General features: G+C 35.5%; 1 protein-coding gene across 1 annotated transcript in view; it reads right to left on the reverse strand.

The window, feature by feature from the left end:
* Positions 1-23,450, reverse strand: part of SOX5 (SRY-box transcription factor 5) — a 955,120-nt gene that overhangs the window by 29,388 nt on the left and 902,282 nt on the right. The window contains exons 13-14 of the mRNA XM_023738014.1: positions 11,388-11,565; positions 620-765 (exon numbers count right to left, since the gene is read on the reverse strand). Of these exons, the coding sequence (XP_023593782.1) occupies positions 620-765; positions 11,388-11,565 (324 nt within the window). The remainder of the gene's footprint in view (positions 1-619; positions 766-11,387; positions 11,566-23,450) is intronic.

Raw genomic sequence — 23,450 nt, forward strand, 5'->3', positions numbered from 1 at the left:
TTTTTTTTTTTAAAAGTTTGACTTTCTTATATCTCAAATTCAGAAGTTTCACTGCCCTTAAGTGTAGTAATAATGTCAGAGCTTTAAAAGTGCATTTTCTTTTATGATAAAGTCAAATTTTCCAATTGCACAGTCACTTAAAACTTGATAGTGCTTTGAGTTGGAAACATATTATGACAAGCCTGGGATTCTAAGTACTTAGAATATGAGTGTGGGTATCAGCCAAGCTTATGCTGATTAAAGAAGATTCAGCATTTTCAAATCCAGCTCATCCCCACATACAAGTTAAGCATCTCCATAAAGCAAAACTTTCACTCAGAGCAACATATTTCAAATGTCATTTCATTTTAATACAAACTGATGGTGCAGAAGATGATTTAATTGTCAATACGATTTGGAGATGGGTGCAAGAGAATTATAACTCTTCCCGTTTCCAGATGGTTTCTATTAGGATGGACACAGAGACTTCTATACTGATAGAGGGGGTAAAAAAATAAAATAAAGTAAGGGAGGGAGACCCATCATTCTAAAGATGGTGAGAAGATGAAAAGATAATAAAAAAGAGAAGTATTCAGGCAACTTAGGCATTTTTGAAAAGTAAGTTACTACATGAACTAACCTTTTCTGTCCGGCAGTTATTGAGACCTAGACTATTCACAACAGCCACCTTCCCATCAAGCACCTGTTGTTCCCGTCGAAGTTGTTCCTTCATTTGCCGAGCTTCTTGGATTGCCTTGGTGACAGCATCATGGTCATTTAAATAACCTGATAACGCGACAAAATGAAGGATATATTTTGTACGAAAGCATGGATAATTTAACCATAAAAATCACTTATATTTTCGGTAATGGCAAGTATCAGGCATATAAATAATTTCTCAATGAGATTTGTGTAAAGTTAACAAATGAATAATTGATGACTGATTTACACAGTATATATGAACATGGTACAAACATCTATAATAAAAATATAATACTGAAGTGAAATATGGCTGTTTCCAAATATCTGGAAAGAAGTTTAAAACATCATAGTTTATTTTTAGTTATTATCTAAATATTCTGTAGTGCATTAAAAAAAACTGTCTTTGATTTTTTTATCCACGTATTGTCTATAATTTCATTACATATGATCTAGGCATTGGATAATTATTTTAATTATTGACTCTCTCATAGTATTAGAAAGACTAATTTAGAGTTTATGTAAAGCACTATTAGGTTTGCTATATATGGAAGGAATAAAACATTAATTGACTGAAAGAAGAGAAACTTCCTCCCCCAATCCATTTATGGGGAAATAAACCACAGGAGGCAGTGGTTTGCTAAGTATACAAACTTATAATCATTAAGATGCTAAATCTGAAGCACAAAATGTAACCAGGCACCTGTGATTGCTTGATATGAAATTGTGGCTACTGGTAACTACAGTCACACTTAATTCACACTATTAATAAGATGTTCATACGTCCAGCTTAGTTTGCAGCTCCACAATCCAGAGTTTATAAAACAAAACAAAACCTGCCAAAGTATTTCTTGTAAAGAATAACAGGATTAAGGAGAAAAACTAGTTTTCAACATAATTTTTAATCTAACACTGGTCATTTATTTGATGCACATGATTATGATGATCTGTATGATCTTAGGGTAGAATACTGATGGGAAGAGATTGTTTTGCAAATATTTAAAGGAAAGCTAATAATCTATCATCTTACTCTCTCACTATCTTTTAACTAGGGCATAAAATGACATAAAATGAATCTGTAGTATGAAATTGCCCAGAAAAGGGACTTGTTTGTGACATGAGGCTAAATCTAACCAGATCCATTGGTGAATTGTGACAGATGGAGGGACTGTGAGACAGAAGGCAGGCACTAATCACACATAAAATGACCGGCTTGCCTCAACATGTTCCATGGATTCCAGCAAACTTTACACCCTAATCCATTTTTAGAACAAAAAACATCTGGGCCATAAATCCTCTAATCTGCCAAAACACGCTATTAAATCCCACGATTTGTTGAAAAACACTAAGATTAAAGAAAGGAAATATAAAATGGCTAACTGCCGTGTTAGGGAAGTGTTATTAATACTCTTTCTTTGTCTCAATTATGAATGTTCTGGTTCTAAAGAGCCTTGTCTAATCATGTCAGATTACACATCCTCCTCGTATTGCTAGACTCTTCTATCTGATCAGCTGATTGCCAAAAAACATAGAATATTTTCTTGCTGCTTAAAACATTTCTATTGAAGAAACTGATGTTAGATTAGTGCAGTGCTTCAGCGCTGGAAATGTTCTAAATGATCCATGCCCTCTTTTCCCCTATTAGTCCAGACTAGACCAAGTTCTCTGATTTCTTTGAGGCAGAAAGATAAGTTCCAGGGTAGGGGATAGAAAGCGCAAGCTTGAGAACTGCTATATAAGGTATTTTGCCTTCAAGAGACAAACTCATTGGAATTTATTTCAAAGATTAAAATAGATTCCTGGCATTATAAATACAATATGAATTGATGACAACTATTTAGACCTAGAGCATACCTTTAGGGTTAATATTTACTATAAAAGATGGTTGTATTTAACCCTATATTATCCTCAACATCCTGGCTTGGTTCTCCTGAACAACCTTCTTAATACAGTCTATTATTCTTGAACTTGTTCTGTTCATGAACAACACTACTCTAGAAAGAAATACAGCTCTTATGTCACAGTGATGGTTGCAGGATATGTTCACTTAGTAGGATTTTAAGACAATCAGCCTGATTTTTCTACCCTCGGACTGCTATTTAGGTACAAGCCAGCATCAGGCTTTTCTGTAGTCTATTTGATTTCTAGGTAGTTTGTTGAGCTTTACCAGAGTACAAATATATTTGAAAAGGTTTGGCACATGGAATTGAATGAAAGCATGAATTCTTTATGCTTTTTAGTGGCTGCCAAGATAACATTGTGTAGGAAAAATGATTAATATAGACACAAGAGGAATGTAAACTATTACACGGGTGAATAACTGACAGACCTATGTTGTACAATGGCCATTTCCAATTTGAGGTGTATATTTATCTGTGTGTGGATGAAAATGAGTATTCACATTAAAATTAACAATCTTGCTTTTAGAGACTCCTGGAGTTTAATTAAAATGCTATATGAAATTCTAACATTTGTGTCTCCTGTGTTAAATCACAAAATCATTTACATATTACAGAGTTGGATCTTAGTAGGATTGTTCACAGGTTCTTCACATTTTGTTCTTATCACAGTAACCAAAAGCCGAACTCCACAGACACCCTCTCTCAGCAAATGGCTTTGTCTCCGATTTTGGAAAGACCAGTAAGGACAAACTCTGACCTTCCTGTCGTCCCCTACTCCTACCCGATGCTACCTGTGAATTCATCTCCATTTAGGTCCAAATTTATCTCCTATTATAATGAATTGGTGGCACAGTGGTGAAGAGCTATGGCTGCAAACTGAAAGATCGGCAGTTCGAAACCCTGCCAGCTGCTCCTAGGAAATCTTATGGGGCAGTTCTACTCTGTCCTGTAGGGTTGCTATAAGTCGGAATCAACTCAAAGGAAACAGGTTTTATTATAATGAAAACATATTCTTACTTTAATTCAAGGCAAATCCCTAAACTCATGCTCTAGATTTTTAAATCTCTTCATCAATTATTAGGAGCCCTGGTGGCTGCTAACCAAAAAGTCAGCGCTTCGAACCCACCAGCTGCTCAGAGGGAGAAAGATACGGCAGTCTGCTTCCATAAAGATTATAGCCTTGGAAACCCTACGGGCAGCTCACTATGAGCTGGAATCCACTTGATGACAATGATTGATAAATTATTCCCTTTCTTGGTTATATCCTCTACCTGACTCTCTATGATCTCCACCATCTCAACTTGTAAGTATTTAAGGTTCTATCTTCTCATAAAACAAGCAAATGAAATCACTCCCTTGACTCTGTGTTGCCTTCTGTTTCCAACCCTTACTTTCCGACTTCTAAGCCAAACTTCTCAAAAACTATCTTATAGCCTCCCATTCTAGCCTCACCCAATAGAGTCTGGTTTCTGCTTCCCTTAGTTTTATAATTGCCGAATCCAAGGGACATTTTTCCACTCCTCGTAGAAAGATGGCCCCACTCCTTGTTATTGAAACTTCCTCCCTTCCTGTTTCTCATAACATTGGATCCTCTTTTCTCTCTGACTCCATCTTACTCTCCTTGCCTGGGATCGTTTCTTTACCTGCTCCTTAGATTGTGGTCACAGGTTTTAATCCTCTGGAAAAGCATGGGTTTCAAAGCTGGGCAAGCCTGAATTAAAATCCTAGCTTTGCCATTTACTAGCTATACAAATTGTATATGATTTTCAACCTTTCCTAAGTCTCATTTGTCTCATTGGTTAAATGGAGCTAATACTCGCTAGATAACACAAATGCTGTGAAGATTACAGAAAAAGAAATAGAAAGTAGGAAACTACCTTTGGCTTAAAACATGTCCTTAAAACTATAAGTAGGGGGTTTTCTCAAATACTGTAAGACATATATTGCCTGCCTCAAATCTGTCCTGATTTCCATATACACGAATCTAATAAATTTTTCTACTCAAATGTCCCATGAGTACCTGTAATGCCACGTCTAGCATGGAATTCGTCATCTTCCCACTGCCTCAATCTTTTCTTTCTGCATTCTGTATCTACTTCTAGTTGTCCATCCAGTCAACTCAGAATCATCTAAGATATCTCCTTCACTCTGTACATACAAAAAGCAACCAAGCCCTAATAGGGATGTCTCCTCCTTGGCTCTCCACCGTCTCAACTTGTAAATGCACGTCAAGTTTTATCTCTTATAAAACAAGCTTTAATTCTTCTCAATCTCATGGTCCCTGCTTTCGTTAAAGCCACCTCACATCTCAACTGGGCGCCTGCCATAACTTCCTAACTGGTTTCCCTATCTTTAGCCTCACACTCTTCAATTCATTTTCTGTTATGCTTCCAGAGAAATCACTCCAAAATATTCCAAAAAAAACCATTTTTTTGTATTGAGTCACTTTATCTGATTAAAATAGAAACTCATCTCTTGGTACCCTAGTGCTTTAAGTAGAATATCATAAAATAATGACTTGTAAAATTCTGGGAAAAAAAATTTCTTGTCCAAATAAGTGTGGGAAATACTAACTTAAACAAAGTTAAACAGGTTTCTTCATTGCATGAATTCTCAAAATCTATAATATGTTAATATACACTATGAATCTTTTAAGAGGAAACAGTGGTATGCAGCTTTTCCCAAATACATTGGTACAAGAAACTCTTTAATGTTCACTTAAATGTCATTATGGGATACATTCCCAACATTTAACGTGAAGTCTCTTCACGATATCAACTCAAGTTTTCCACATCACCTCCTGCCAGTCTCTCATGGGTCCTGTGCTTAAAATGTACAGAACTATTTCCTCTTGAAAGTAAGGCCTATTCCCACCCTCCTCTCTGCCCCTGAAGCTGTTCTCTTTTACTTAAATACTATTTCTTTCTGGTGGGTTTGGGAATTTATTCAAACGTCACCACTTCAGGGAGGAATTCCCTGACCCACCCCAGACAGACTCCTTGGTTAAAATAGTGCTTCCCATTTATATGTTCCTTTGAAACCTTGTAAATGTCTTTATTGTCCTATTGCCTTGCATTTTTGCTAAGTTTGTCTTTAACTCCAGTCTATGAACTACTTGAGGGCAGGTTTTTTTTGTTTGTTTGCTTGTTTGTTTTTCTTTCAATCTTTTATTCCTTTGGCCCACGGCAGGACCCTTTGAAGGAAGAAGGGCATATTTCTAAGCTAAAAGCATCTACCTTCATAATTCCAAATTCACTGGTAATCTCTGTCTTCATATCAGTGGAAGCCTGTACCATACGACATGTATTTTTTAAAATTCATGGACTGAACAGTGGCTATCAGGGCAATACAAATCCTTATTTACTACATATTTATTTTATATTAGACTTTTCAGCTATAAGTCAAAGTATGGGCATTTGTGTTTCAGGTGATTGTCAATAAATATTATACTCCCTTCTATTTTTGAGGTCATTTATCATCTTCATAATTTTGACACCATGATATATAGTCAGAGCCCTGGTTGCACAGTAGTTAAATGCTCAGCTGCTAACGGAAAGTTTGGCAGTTCGAACCCACCAGCTGCTCTTCAGGAGAAAGATGTGGCAGTCTTCTTCTGTAAAGATTTACAGCCTTGGAAACACTGTGGGGCAGATCTACTCTGTCCTAGAGGGGTGCTATGAGTTGGAACTGACTTGACAACAATACATTTGGTTTTGGTTTGGATATATAGTCACTTCATCTGTGAAAGTGCATGAGAATTAATTATATAATACATGTAAGGCAATTTACAAACTGTAGAGTACTATGCAAATATTAATTGTCAGATGTCAATTAATATCTTCAATTTCCTGATAACTCAGTGGTTTTCTATGAAATTATTATAATATTCTTGCTCAATCACCCACTCTCATAGAAGTTTTTCTCATTAAAAACATAAAATAATAAAACTTCAAGGCAATATCTTCCTTCATGTTATCATATTTTAAATTAAAATATTGCAGAAATAAAGCACCAAATTAATGAAACTGAAAATATTTCCCTCCATCTTACTGGGTCACTGTGCACCTATTATGCTTGCTCAAGAAAGTTTTGCTTTTCATGTATTAATGCCTCTGAAGAATGTAGGCTAAGTATAATATGTTCCAAAGATATGGTAAAACAGAGAGTGTAGGCATCTTAAGGCCTCAGTCGAAGACTTCTACCTGTTTCATCTTCTAGACTTAGCAAAATGTATCGCAAGAGAAGGTATTTAATACTTATTTGTTGGATGGAAATGTGAACGGACAAATAAGTGACTGAGAAGAACATCTAATGTAGACAGGCTACCAATAGGCAACAACTAACAAGAAAGAATGCCAACCCAGTCTACAGCTGTAAGCCCCAATCTCCACAGGCTGGGAATCTGAGCAGGTGACAAGGTCCTCACGTACACTGTTTCCTTAAAATTAAAACAGAGGTAATAAAGATAGCATCACAGATCCAGCCACACTCTGACAAGAACTTACTTAGAATCCCTGGTGGACACTTAGATTGTTTAGGCCTCTGTTCCTTTTCTAGAAAATAATGTTTGGACTAGATGATATGGATATCTGCTCTATCTAGCTAAGGGTCTTTAATTATAGAATAGCTACAGTGATAATTGATAAAAAATGCTTTGAAAAAAAGTTAAAAGTGTTATACATATGTACAACATAGGTGGAAAAGGCCAATGAGTAAAAGAAACATCTGGTCAAAAGATTCTAAAATTATCCATCATTCTTCTGAACTATTCATGCCTTTTTAGGATTCCATTTCTTTGGTACTGCCTATCATTTGCGTACCGTATCAAAAGCATTCTTATAGAATACACTGTAATACTGGTCACCAACCTCAAAAAGTCACTTTCTATATTTGTAGCTAATAGATATATATCAAAGAGCCCCATGTCATTAAAGATAAATTAAGTATGTTATCTTTTGGTCTACAGTTTTTCGTGGTTTATTAATGGCATAACACATCAATTCTTCTTTCAGGAGTGACCTTTACAGCACCATTAATCCTCACAGCTTTTATCCAACTACATTATTACTCATTATAGTTTCAGCTTTCAACGTATGCACTTGTTGAAAAGAGAAAACTAAACTGTAGTGGCCTCAAATCTTTGAAAAATATGAGAGATTTGTATGTGGCGAAAGAACTTTTTGAGGGAAAATATAAGAGACATTTTAGTAGTGGAATAGGTCAGATGATAAATATCATTAAATACACTCTTGTCTTTCTAAAATACTTTCTGTCACACTTAATCCTTTATAATACTAAAGTAAACAAAGTCCATGTGATAAAAATGCTAATACATTAGTTATTCTGTTAAATACTCTAGTTTTAAAAACATTAAAAAAGTAGCACATATACCAACACTGAGACATTTATGTGTCTTCATGTATATTAAGGAAGTGAATCATTCTTGCAAATAAAACATTTTTTTCCTTTTCCATACTTAAGACTTGAAAGCAAATCATATCTTGGTGCCCAGTCAGGATGCTGAACAGAGTAACTGAGTGTTAGTTCATAACAGAATGATACACAATGAAAAAGAAACGCACGTGTATAATAAAGCTTTTTCAAACTTCTCAAAATTTCAGTTTTCACTCTTTCTCTTCTCACTGCTTTGCACTACCCTAGACTGACTTCCTTTCAGCAAATAATCTTGAAGCCCACCTTTGTGGAGATGGAAATATTTAAAGTACACCCCTTTAGCTTTTATTCTGTCCATCCTATAATTTCTCTGTAACTCTACTTTTTTTCCTCTTCATTTCATTCATTCTCAGAAAATGAAGAGAATTTTCTCCTTTCCAAGTATAATCCTTTCATCATCTTTTTGCTCCATTGTCACTCTTGTACTCTTTCATGTCTATACATCTCTCTAACTCCTCTTCCTCTTCCTTCTTGATTTATAAGTACACATAAGATTTTCTCATTTTAAAAGTTATCTCCACTCTGTGTTATAAAATATAATCACCTTTCAACAGCAAACTTACAAAAATACAGGTCTGTATCATCAACTGTACTTCCTTTCCTCATAGTCTTCATATCTTTCTTTGTAATTGGTATTCTGCCTTACCCATTCTACTAAAACTTCTCTGCCAGAGCCTACATGTCCATAATCTCTAGTTACATCCTAAGACTTTTCCTCCTTTCTAGTGTTCTTTAACTTGCCCGCACAGTGCAACACAGTTAAGTAACCCCTCCCTTTAGAAACTTTCATTTTTCCTAGGCTAGCATGACATTGCACTATCTTCATTTATATTCTCAAAACACTCAATTATTACTAACTCCTCTTCAGTTTTCACCTAAAAGAGTATAGTACTTCAAAAATATTTCCACAGATATTTTGCTATCCCTCTGTTCACGAGTTGGAGCCTAATTCCTTTCCCATGGATTAGGGTTGGACTTAATGACTCTCTTATAATGAAACCCTGGTGGCACAGTGGTTAAGAGATCAGCTACTAACCCAAAGGTCAGCCATTCGAATCCACCAGCCACTCCTTGGAAACCCTATGGGGCAGTTCTACTCTGTCCTATAGGGTCACTATGAGTTGGAATCGATTTGATGGCAATGGGTTTGGTTTAGGTTTATAATGAATAGAATATAAAAGAACTGATGGTGTGTTACTTTGGAGACCAGATCATAAAAGGTAGTGTTGTTTTCCCTTTGCTTTCATCTTTATATCGTTCAGTCTGGGGAAGGCTAGTTGCCATGCTATGAGCAGCTCTATGGAGAGACCTACCTGGCAAGGAACTGAAGTCTACTGGACAAGACCAGTAAGAAACTGAGGACTCCAGTCACTAGCCATGTGTGTAAATTATTTTGGAAACAGATATTCAACCCCCAGTAAAGCCTACAGATGACTGTAACCCTGAGCACATCTTGACAGTAATCATGTGAGATGCCCTAAACCAGAACCACCCAGCTTTGCTCCTAGATCCTGACCCGCAGAAATTATGAGATAATACATGTTTGTTGTATAAAGCTCTAAAGTTTGGGTCACTTGCTTATGCAGTAATAGATAACTAATACAGTAGGTAATACCTATGATTCTTTACCCCACTTCTCTTCTTACCAGCCACAGTCTTTTTTGGTGAACTCACTTGCTCTCATGGCTTCTACAGACTCATTAATGAACAAATTCCTTTCTAAAATTCTAGCACTCCTTTTATATATCAGACTTACATTTACAATTTCCTTCTGAACATTTCCACCTAAATGGCTCCTTGTGCTTCAAATTCAACACATATTCAATTTTCATATCTTCCTCCAAACCTGTTCCCATTCTGGTCTTCCCTTTCACAGTTAACAGAAGTACAATTCTACATATTTCATAAATTCAAAATCCTGGACTCCCATGTCTCCAATTTGTTTCTTATCCTGTACATTCAATTATGAATAAGTTATGTCAATTCTTCTTTAATAACATCTCTTCGATCTGTTGTCTCCTTTCCTTTCTTATTATTGTTTTCTTTCGTGTGTATCTTACTCTTGCCCTACACTAAAACAATGCGTTCCCTGCTGCCAACTCTTCTTAAAGTTCTGATCACCTTACTGCCTAGAGAAAAAGTCAAAATTCCTGATGATGGCATTCAAGGCTCTCCATAATTGAGTGCCATCTATCTCTTGAAATTTTAGCTTCCATCACTTCCCATCACACACTCATTCTGTACTCTAGCCAAATCAGCACATTTCTAAAAAATATGCTGCTATTTCCCTCTATATGTATTTTTTCTTCCAGCCTAAAATGCCTAAAAATGCATCTCCTCTGCAAGGCTCAGTTAGAATTAGGCTATCTCCAACATAGCCCTCCTTTATCCTTCCCAAACAGAATTCAATGGGATTGCATCTGTGTTCCAGAATTACACTAACAATAACTGATTTATACTATAGGTAGATGGACTTTCCCCAACGAGTCTATGAGCCCCTTGATGACTGGTCTCCTCATAATTGTATGCATAGCACAGTGTCTTACAAATAGTAAACATATCAATAAACGTAAGGTGAAGTAAATAAGTATTTTACAGTCTAATTTATGTGTTACTAAAATAAATATCATTGAATTTTTTTTAAAGGTAGAGCCGTGATGGCACAGTGGTTAAGCGTTTGGCTGCTAACCAAAAGGTCAGCAGTTAGAATCCACCAGCCACTCCTTGGAAACCCTATGGGGGAGTTCTACTCTGTTCTATACGGTTGCTATGAGTTGTAATCACGGCAATGTTTTTTTTAAAAGTCAGCTTACAGAAACATTTTCCAGTGTTTGTTTATTCTACTGAAATGACAATAACGCAGAATTGTAGTCCACTACTTTTTATAATCCTTTGATATGTTCTAGTCTATCCTAACCAGAATGGAAATGAACAAACTTCACATTCTAATAGCTGCCTGCTGACCCAGGCAAAATGTATTTTATCATCATGTACACTTCGTATGCACCACAAAAATGGAGATAAATTCAGTGATGGAAAAGGCAAGTCATCTAACAACATTCTGGAATCATTACTCACTGTGATTAGTCATTTAGACTTCATTCTTATATATTGATGGACATCAGCTACATAGATAAACATAACCAATACAATTAGATTTTCAGGGGGACACTCTAGCTTGGACTTCAGTTTGAAATAGCCTTTGTATTTTAAAAACAGGTGTATGAGGTTCATTAAATTGAAACTCATGACACCTAAGCCATGCACAGGGTATGAGTGATTTTTCATTTAAAGATGATTTCATTCAATTGCCATAAACAGAAAATCAGCAAGAACAAAAGAAACAGAACTTACCTATTGTGCTAACTCTGGATGAAGGACTAGCTAACGCTGCTGGGACAGAGGCTTTGAGGGGGCCTGCCCCACTGTTTATTCTCAGAGCTGGCAAATGGGGAGAGGTGGGTGATGTGGGTGATTTGCCATCAGAGGTCTTGGGTTTAGCTGATAGGTTCAGTGGCTGTGCCACTTCATCCTGCAATGATCATTAGAACATGAGCTGTGATAAGGAAAGGCTGATCAAAAATGCCTATAAAAACACAGGTATACAGCCTGACATTTTTCATCAAATTAGTCTACCAATCAGTGATCTTAACATTCAATTAGAACATTACAGTTTTTGGTTAGCTACCATCATAATGTCACTTTCAACTACATAATATAAAACACCTTTTTGGATATAATAAAATACATATGCACCCAACTACTCAGAAAAAACATAAGTGACATAACAAGTAATAGTCTTACAAAGCTATTCACTGTAGTGTTCATTTTTATTTAGAGACATGACATTGTTAATATAAAATAATGGTGTAGGAAGATTTTTTAACCTCCAAAGAACAGGGGTTGTGCCTCATCAACTTTGTACCCTTGAAAGGTTTACTTTGGAGTTTTAAAAACAATAGGGGCAAAATTATTCCTAGATCATCCCATTTGAAACATTTAGTTGACTTGGTCAGCTATAATCCTTACATACGATGCCTCAGTTGGCAGAAATCCAGAAGTATTATGTCTTTTTCTATATTCCAGCGGTTCTCAAAGTGTGGTCCTTGGACTAGTACCATCAGCAGCTTTTGGGAACTTGTGAGAAACGCAAATTCTACGTCCCAGCATCTCTGGAGGCAGGTCCCAGCAACCTGTGTTTTAACAAGCACTCCCAGGTGATTCTGATGCATGCTGAAGTTTGAGAATGGCTACCTTATATAATATAAAGGGAGACTATTACAAACCTTTCATTTATTAGGCATCAAAAACCCTTTAAAAAGCTTCCTCAATATAAGGAGTTAACAGCAGCCGAGCTCTTAACTACTGTGCCAGCAGGGCTCCAAATACTACCTCAACCTTTAAAACTTGATTGTGACATACTATAAACTATTAACAATTAATGAAAGCATGCAAATGCAAAATGAGCTAAATGCTACTGAGATTCAGTGGCACAATAAGGATTAGAATCCAGATCACCCTGTCAGTTCAGCCTAAAAATCCCAACTGTCAGACAGGGTCTTTATGGACTATTTACTATGCAGCTGTAATTATTTTTTCCCCCTAAAAAATGGTGTACCTGTTTACTCCCTTCTGCACAAAATTAAACTGGCCTCTGTCTGGACAGCCCTAGAAATTTCTTTGACCGCATCATAACTCTTGGAAAAGTTTTGAGGATACTAGAAAAATTAAAGGTAGCTGTGTCATGTGACTGTGCAGAAAAAAGGAAGGAATGCAGTCCCAGAGTTGGAGGAGAAGATATTAATAAGTACAGAAGAAAGAAGAGCATGAGTGTGTACATAGGGGGAGTTGTGGCTTGATGAAGGCGATGCTGATGTGGGTGTGGATGGGGTGAAATGTATGTCTTCGCTTTAAGGACTAAGAACTATTAGATGCACATGCTAAAAGGAGATGATTCAAAGCATTTATGTGAGCAAGAGACCCACTGGAACTCTTAATATTCTCCTCCATTCAAGGCAGCACAGTTGTCTGAAAGCCAAAAAGTGCAAGGCCCCAAGGACATAAGAGGCTGACAGTTCCAAAGTTGACATAAATGTCATTCAAAATTGCCCTTTCATTCTCTTTCATTATATGACCAGGCTAATGGTATATTAATAAGAACTCACATGCTTGATCCTTATACTGGTAACTGTATAAATAATTTTGACCTATTATATGATATTATTTCACAGTTTGGTTGTTTTAATAATTTACTACTGAGCTAGTACACCTAACGCCTATTATTCATAAAGGATATGAAAATTACACTGCTTTCCCAATTTCTATTAATTATTTTTCATTTGTCTAGATGAAAATTTAAAAACCTTAACTATAAAATGGAAGTAGACTATTTATGACATGCATTCTGATAATTATGAGTATGAGCAATAAAGGCTGAAGGTATGACTCTTTCTAGTTCATTATTTGCACTATTCAGGGGAAATTTCTTTGAAAGCTTAGCGTGACTCACCTCTATTCTACCAAATAAAATATACTTATTTAAATTTTAAATAAATAATTTACACATACAAGAATATAAGTAATTTTCAAGGTCAAGAAGGCGTTAGAAAGATAGCCCTTCTATCAATTAGATCATCAAGCAGTGAGGAAAGCAATTTCCTTTTAATTATTTGTCCAATTGTTAAATGATGTTGATAATTGAAACTTCTGGAAACAACATATTTTACAATTATTTCATTTATACACAAAGTAATAGTTAAGAAGACTCTTAAGTATCTCTTAGGTAGCTCCAAACTTGTACATGATAAATATAAGGTAAACATTTTAGCTTAAGTAAGCACATAAGCCAAGGTAAGAAAACTTTTACGAGTAGAAGGCAATTATTTACACCTGTAGAGTGTAAATAATCAAATGACGTACTGTATTGGGTAAATCTGCTGTGAAGACCTCTTTAAAGTGTTAAAAAGCAAAGACATCACTTTGAGGACTAACGTGCCCCTGACCCAAGTCATGGTATTTTCAACTGCCTCATATGCATGGGAAAGCTGGACAATGAATAAGGAAAACTGAAGAAGAATTGATGCCTTTGAATCACGGTGTTGGCAAAGAATATTGAATATACCATGGACTGCTAGAAAAATGAACATAACTGTCTTGGAACAAGTATAGCCAGAATGCTCCTAGAAACGAGGATGGTGAGACTTTGTCTCATGTACTTTGGACATGTTATAATGAGGGACCAGTCCCTGGACAAGGACATCATGCTTTGTAAAGTAGAGGATCAGTGAAAAAGAGGAAGACCCACAAGGAGATGGACTGACACAGTGGCAGCAACAATGGGCTCAAACATAGCAATGATTCTGAGCACGGTGCGGGAGCAGGCAGTGTTTTGTTCTGTCGTGAACAGGGTCACTATGAGTCAGAACTGACTCAATGGCACCTAACAACAACAACATACAGTGCATTATAAATATTTCAAATTATTTATTTAATCCTCAAGGCTGTAAATTAGTCGTTAATAACCTCATAGAGAAAACTAAAGCTCAGAAGTTTCTAGTCAAATGCCCAGAGAAGCTAGAACTTAAACCCAGGTCTTTGGACTCAACATACAATATTCTTTCCATATATATGACAAATTCAATCTTAAATTTAAGAAAGACACTTATGAAATATAATTTCTGAAATTCAGACCTAATCTAACAATAAAATTCTATCATATAAAAACTACATGAAGTTCAGTACATATGCAATAAAATAAATATACATGTTTGCTATTTTATACATGGTTAAAAAGTTAGGGCACACATTGTTGACTTATTTTGGAGATGTTTTTATGCTTCAGTGTTCTCTATACTGTATGACCCTGAAAATTTCCTTTGTTAATACTAAAGAGTTGTTTAATTAGACTTCTCTTCGAGAAAAATCTCAAGGGTTCATGTCTAATATGACAGAAAATACAATAGTTCATATAATAATGTACAAGAGAATATTTTGTACATCCAAATACAAGTTTTCAGAACACATTCATAATGACAACATCTGCAAATAAAGCATTGGATAGGCTGGAATGGAATGCAAAGCAAGTAAAATCTAAACATACTTATATAGTTCAGACATTCTCTATTTACTTATAACTACTAATGACTTGTTTGAAAGCAAACATCTCACGTAAGACCAGCTTGTGGTCATGGCAGTGGAAATATATTCAAGGCCCTAATTAATTCATATCCCAGCCAATGACAATCTCCCACACAGCTAAAAAAAAAATATAGATTAAAAAAAAGAATTGGAAAAAAATGTAGTCTTAGAGAAACTGAAGAAATACCTATTATCATGATGTCAGGGCTTACTTCACATAAATGTATCAAACACTGTACAAGAACTATATAAAGTTAAAATATATTTTACTTAGAAGGTTTTCAAATAATAAGATTATTTTGGAAAAACATGTTACTCTAACATATTTGTATAATATTCACAATTTTATAATGTGCAAATTATTTAGAAAAACCAAGTACAATTTATCAGAGAAAAAACATTCTCTGGAATTCACCATACTTTTTTCACTCTCCTCATTCCTTAGCCTGCCTTCATTTTTTTTGCTAAGGAAATTTAATAGACGACTAGAAAATAACAGGGCCCTGGTGGTGCAGTTGTTAAGCATTTGGCTGCTAACCAAAAGGTTGGCAGTTCAAATCCAGCAGGGACTTGTTGGAAACCCTGTGGGGCAATTCTATTCTGTCCTATAGGGTCACTGTGAGAAAATAATGGTGCCAGATTCATGGAGAAGCCTATTTGTTCCTTCCTATTTGTATCCTTCTCCTTCACAACATGGAAATATATCTGCAAGATACATCATTGAGGATGTGCAAATGATGATACCCTTCAAAAGAAATATTTCACCTTTAGCTACATCTTTATTCATTTTCTTTATTTAATTGATGACCTACTTCATGCCACATCACTGTTGTCTCAAAACTTCACTTCCTTAAATATCTACCTAAAGTAGTTATTAAAAATCAAAGACTTATTTGGTAGTTAACAAATTTATAGTATTCTAAAGCAAACAGACAAGCATTATACATTTATTCACTCATTTATTCATTATTTACTAACTAGCATTTTAACTATTCATTAATGGGTAAAATATACTAGCATTAGAGAAAATGTAAATCAACTAGGCATCTAGTTTTGAGACTTTGATTTGGTGTGGTCAGCAATAATGAGGAAAAGGAATGCATTTATTTTTTATTTAAAGCCTAGGTTTAGATATGTACAAAACTGTGTTTCCTTTAAACTGAATTCTTTGAGGACAGTTTATCTATGCATTTAATATATTGCTTCATTTATAAATACACTTTGATTCTTTAATAGCCATGTAGTGATTGAACAATAATTTATGTATTATTTATATAAATGTATATATATTTTATGTTATACATGCGTGTATGTATGTATTAGTATCTGTATATGGAACCCTGGGAGCCCTGAAGGCACAGTGGTTAAGAGCTCGCCTACTAACCAAAAGGTTGGCAGTTCGAATCCACCACTCACTCCTTAGAAACCCTATTGGGCAGTCTACTCTGTCCTGTAGGGTCGCTAAGAGTCAGAATCAACTCAACGGCAATGAGTTTGGTTTTGTTTTTTTTTTTTTTAATGTATAATTTTAGGCTTCTTCCCTTGTGCAATTTGAAAACTGTGATTCTCCCCATATTTATTGTAAGTACGCATGTGAAATAAGTAGTAATAATAACATACGGGAAAGAGTAAAGGTACCAGTGAAACATGTTGCAAAATTAATCATGCTGCTGCTATCATCCTCACGAATGAAATAATCGTATAAAGTAGGGAAGTTAGAAGCCAGGCTGACTGGCATGAAGTGCGCTGCTGCTGCATCTCTCCTCCCTTGTTTGTGCTCATGTTCATCTTTTCTCCTTCTTTTTCTACTCCTACTGCTCACTGTGGGAGCACTCTTTACTTCTCCTACCCAAATAAATATTTCTTTTCTATAGTTAAGTTGAGGATTACTAGACAGAGAGAGAAAAAACAAAAACAAAAACCAGAAACATCAATGAGGATAAAGAACTTAGATGAGAAAAGGTCCAAGAGTGAATCAAATAATATAAAAGTAACTTTAACAATCTTAAAATTGTTTTCTTAGACCCTGAAGAATTAGAAATCCTACTCACGTAGCCATCCAAACTCTAAACTTAATCAGTAGGCTCCTGTTACCTAAAAATCAAGTCTATCATCTTACAGAGCACATAGTCCTGAAGTCTCTTTCATGAACAGATGCTTACTTTGGATTTACAAATACAAGATGCCTTGTTAACCAGGCAGAAAGAGTTCCAGGAATTCTTTGATAGGTGTGTTTTTGCTGTGTTAATGCTACCATTAGACTTGATTGCTATTTAAATGCATGTCTTAAGATATTTAGCAGAGGGTAATATATTCCAACGTCTCATTTGGCTTCCTTATTTTGCCATTTTACACTTTGGCTTAATGTATACCTGCTTCTTTTAAAAGTGGATGCCAGTAGTTTAGTTGGGGACATTTGCTTCAATGTGATAATTACACATTGCCTTTACATTTAAATTGTTGGTCCTTAATTAACTTAAAGGTATTCAAATATTATCCATCATCTAATTGTTGTTTAAAATGTCCGCTGTTCCTTCTCTCTCAATACTTCAACAGACTATTTATCTTGTCTGCTCATTTTGATTTTGTGAATTATATACACACAAACATATAAACATACATTTTTTAAAACAAGTAGAGGAAAGAAAGTGTGTGTCTTCTGGAATATCAGTTATATTTCAGAAGCTTTTTTTTTTAATTTAAAAATTTGCTTTGAGATAATGCCATTCTTTCTACACACAGAGGCTTTCTGTGACAGCCAGCCTCCAACATGGTCCCCAATATTTCTTGCCTTCTGATATTTACACCATTGCCCTTGCATAGCACACTCCCACAATGAATACAACTAATCTATATAACCAATTGGATACTGCAGAACTGTCAGAGTTTGACTTCTGATACTAGGTCATAAAAGACATTGCAATTTATACCTTTCTCTTTCTTGGATTACTTGCTTTGGGGCATGGATTCTCAACTATGGCACTAGTGACATTTCGGGCTGGATAATTATTTGTTGTGGGTGGTTTCCAGTGTGACTGTAGGAAGTTTAGCAGCGTCCCTGGTTTCTACCCACTAGATGCTAGTAGCAATTTCCCCATCCCAGTTTTAACAGCCAAAAGTGTCTCCAGACTTTGCCAAATGTTTCCTGGGGGGTAAAATCACTCTCAGTTGATACACTGGGGGAAGTCAGCTGTCATGTTGGGAGGATATTCAAACAGTCCTATGGTAAGATCCACATGGCAAGGAACTGAGGACTCCTACAAAAAACTAGCACTAACTTGCCAGGCATATGAGTGCGCCATATTGGAGGTAGATATACCAGCAGCAATCAAGCTTTCAAATGATCGCGACTTCATGAGAGACTCTGAGCCAAATCCACCCAGATAAGCTGCTCCCAGATTCCTGATTCCCCCAAAATGTATGAGATAAATGTTTACTGTTTAAAGTCACTAAGTTACTGGATACTTTGTTAAGCTGTGACAACTAATCTATCCTTTACAAAAGAGGTGTAGCCAATATATAGTAAGCTCTTAAATGGCTTCAAAGCTTTTTTTTTTTAAAACCAAGAAATCATTTTGCAGCAAAGAAAGCATTCAGGTGGCTAAAACACGCAGTGATGCAGGAAGGCTTGCAATCATTAGCCATTAGATATGCAAATCAAAATTACAATGAGATACCATCTAACTCCGACAATACTGGCACTAATCAAAAACACAGAAAATGGTGAATTGTTGGAGAGGTTGCGAGGAGATTGGAACTCTTATGCACTGCTGGTGGGTATGTAAAATGGTACAACCAATATGGAAAATGATATGGTGCCTCCTTAAAAAGCGAGAAATGGAAATACTATATGATCAAGCAATTCCTCTCCTAGGAATATATCCTAGAGAAATAAGAGCTGTCACACGAATAGACATATGCACATCCATGTTCACTGCAGCATTATTCACAATAGCAAAAAGATGGAAACAACCTAAGTGCCCATCAACAGATGAATGGATAAAAAAATTATGGTATATACAGGCAACGGAATGCTACACAATGAAAAAGAACAATGATGAATCTGTGAAACATGTTACAACATGGATGAATCTGGAGGGCATTTTGTTGAGTGAAATAAGTCAATCATAAAAGGACAAATATTGTATGAGACCACTACTATAAAAACTTAAGAAAAGGTTTATACATAGAAAAAAACAATCTTTGATGGTTATAAGGGAGGGGAGGTATGGAGAAGGGAAATCACTAACTAGATAGTAAACAAGTGTCAACTTTGGAGAAAGGAAAGACAACACATAATATAGGGGAAGTCAGCACAACTTGACCAACACAAAGTCATAGAAGCTTCCTAGACACATCCAAACACCTTGAGAGACCAAGTTGCGAACTGGGGACCATTGTCTTGGGAGACATTTAGGTCAACTGTTATAACATAGTTCATAAAGAAAATGTTCGACATCCTACTTTGGTGAGTAATGTCTGGGCTCTTAAAAGCTTGCAAGCAGCCATCTAAGATACATCTATTGATTCCATCCTGTCCAGAGCAAAGGAGAATAAAGAAAACCAAAGACACAAGGAAAATACTAGCCCAGAGGACTAAAGGACCACATGAACCACAGCCTCCACCAGCCTGAGCCCAAGAAGAACTAGGTGGTGCCCGGCTACCACCACTGACTGCTCTGACAGCAATCACAATAGATGGTCCCAGACAGAGCAGGAGAAACATGTAGAAAAAATTCAGATTCACAAAAAAAGACCAGCCTTACTGGTCTAACAATCTGGAGGAACCCCCAAGACTATGGCCCCTGGACACCCTGCTAACTCAGAACTGAAGCCACTCCTGAAGCCCACTTTTCAGACAGAGATTAGACAGGCCTATAAAACCAAAAGGAGCCCTGGTGGTACAGTGGTTAAGAACTTGGCTGCTAACCAAAAGGTAGGCAGTGTGAATCCACCAGCCGCTCCTTGGAAACCCTATGGGGCAGTTCTACTCTGTCCTATAGGGTTGCTATGAGTTGGAATTGATTCAGTGGCAACAGGTATAAAACTAATAATAACACACAAAGAATGTCCTTCTTGATTCAACCAAATATACAAGACCACATGGGCAACTCCTGCCTAAAAGCAAGATGAGAAGGCAGGAAGGGACAGGAAAACTGGACAAATGGACGTGCGTGGGGAACCCGGGGTGGGAAGGCGGAGAGTGCTGTCACATTGTGGGGATAGCAACCAGTGTCACAAAACAATTTGTGTATGAATTTTTGAATGAGAAACTAATCGCACTGTAAACTTTCATCTAAAGCACAATTTTAAAAAAAAAGATAATAATTTAAAAAAAAAACATTTTGATCTCCTTGGAAAATACTGGTTTCCCATTCTTCAAACATAATACATGAATATCTTTCATGAATCTTCCTCAGTTTTACTTGCAATACTTTGCAGAGCCAGATGCCATTTCCTTTTCACTTTTTCCTTCTTTCCCTTTTAATATTCCCCCCCCTTCCCTTTAACATCTCTAACTTTACTTTGAGACTTTCATTTTAGATTGACCCTCTGTCTAACCTCTACTCTTTATTTCTAAAGTGTTCTAAAAATACACCACGCAAATACAGTTTCTATATACTTACTTAGAAGAATGCCATACGAGAGGTTTAGCTCACAATACCAGATGAAAACCAACTCATGGAAATCCTGCAGAGTAAAATATTTCTAACTATATTTGAAAAGAGCAAGAATGGGAGGAATACAAGTGTCAACATTAATATTCTGTAGCGAACCCATGAGCCAGTATAAAACGTATAGTGTTTCAGACTTAACTTTGTTTAACCTCAGGTCCCCAGACAACTTCTAATTCCTAATAATAAGGGGTATTTTGTCCTATGGTGTTCATTACATCTAGATAATTGCTATTATCTTTTAAAATAATTAACAGTTTTTCTACCAATAGGCTAAAAAGAAGCATAGAGCAATAAGAATTGATGTTAATAATCATACCAGTCATGGTTATTAACCTTTAAATGTAAATCTCCAAAAGCTTTTAAAAAATGCTTAAGAGAAATTACAAAGTTGATCGCTCTATGTAAAGGATATTACGTTTTCTCGCACCACCGTTGGACCAGTCCTTAAATTCATAATTAAAAAGCTTTGTCACGGTTACTTTCCTATTGGTTCCACACAAAGATATGTGAAAAAAATTAACAAAACTGTCAAATGACAGAATGAATTGACAAAAAAGAAAGAAAATAAACAGGAGCTCACAGAGCAATATAGCTTTACAAAACTAATAGATCTAAAATAAACTAAGAAAACAGGAGGCACACTGATCAAATCCTACTAATGCCTTTATCAAAAGCAGTTATTTTCCAATTATGATTGATTTAAGTTGTACCCCCACCTTTTCCTTCTCTCATAATAAATCTGTTAGAGAATAATAAAATAAAAGGCATAGTGCACATCTAGTTGAATACAGGAAATATGCAATTTTTACCTTGGAACTTCTCCCTATTCCAAACAAAGTGATGATTCTGTAGTAAAATTTTATCATTGAAAGAGCTAGTTTCCAAAGAAGAAACAAATACTTCTGAAGACCCAGGCATGTTTGTTACATAAACATTTTTGAAAGTCAGTTAAATACTAACAAAACATATTAAAAATATGCTTAATACGTTTAGTAACCTGAATTCTTGTAAATTTTAAAAATAATTTGAATAATCATGTATTTGTTCGTTTTTAGTGCTGATTTTATAATACCATACATTTTACTCCCTGACATGTAAATTTTGCTTTGCAAGTTACAAAGCACCCTTTTACATTTTGTCCTATTTTATTCTCACAGCAAGAGTATGAGATGTCATCAACCCCACTTCAAAGACAGAGAAACTGAGGTAAGAGATAATCAAAGACTTGACAATGGGAATATTTTTAGTAAGCATGAGACCTGAACCAAACCATTTGGGTTAAGCCTAGATGTCTTTCCAGAGTTGCCTCTCAATTACCTAAATGCCAAAAGAGAAAAAGATTGCTAACAATACCTTTTTTTAAATCAGAGTAACAACTGAAATTATGTAATTTCATCTTAATTCTGAAGAAATTTTTATCTCCCAAGTGCTAGGGACCAGGCAGAACTCAATTTGGATAATGCAAAAATTTTATAACTCCAAATTATGAAATATTTTAACAAAATATCTACAAGTAAATTCCAAAAGATATTTTAGAAATCTAAAGTATATATCAAAAGAGTAAATATTTAAAGTAAATTTCATAGACATTTTTAACACTATTATTTAAATGGACCACTTTTATTTCAGCATAAAACACATATCAATTCAGTTCCATCCAAATGCTTTCTAGCAACTTAGAACGGAACTAATATAGCAAAAAATGAGGGAAGAGGATGGAAAAGACCTTTAGCCCACATATTGGCTTGACCAAAGGCTATGAATCCATCCTAGGTTTATTTCAAATGAGTTGTGTCAAAGGTTACCCACAGGCCATTTTATAGTGATTTATAGCTGATGTCTGCAAATCTTTTATTTTAATGATAACCACAATAAAATCATTAAGGCATTCTTTGTCTTCCTAGCAGTGACCAGAAGGGAACTGATGTCTTTAAAGAATGCCAAGGAGTGATGAGCATTTATATAGAGTGTCACCTAAGGGCAGTTTTTATATTGTGCCCTAGAGACAAAATATTTTTTTTCAACATATCGAAGATGCTTACATGATTATATATTCTGCCTATCATCCCAAATATTAAATTCAAGATATAAGCCAGAGAAAATTAAAATAAAGATAAAAAGGCTTAGAATAGAGCATCAGGTAAGAGTCTAATTTTAATTATAATGATCTTGAATTTGTATTAAAGCTCTCACAGCATAATGATTCTTAAGTGTCTGTATTGAGTTAAGCATGTCATGAAGCATGAGGAATTGCAAGATTGATTTATCAGTTATTCATTTAAGAAACAGTCAATTAAAATAATTAATGTGTAGTGAAACTCAGCTGTAATGCTTCATGTTTAATTTTTCCCAACCCATAACATTAAAAGAATAATACATTTCCCAGTCTGGATGGCAGAAAAGATTTTATAGAGTAACTGTAATGATGGTCTTATCTAAAAGTTTTGATCATACCTTTTAGTCTGTACTACAAAGAAAGAACAATACCACTTGCCTTAGATTTGATCTTACTCTGAATGTAGCTATGGTCCACTAGATTGCCAAACAAAATGAATCTGTGCCTGTGTAGTATGGGATGGAATATAAATAGGTATATAGATAG

Source organism: Trichechus manatus, unplaced genomic scaffold (assembly GCF_000243295.1).
Source record: "Trichechus manatus latirostris isolate Lorelei unplaced genomic scaffold, TriManLat1.0 scaffold00112, whole genome shotgun sequence".
Lineage (NCBI taxonomy): Eukaryota > Metazoa > Chordata > Mammalia > Sirenia > Trichechidae > Trichechus > Trichechus manatus.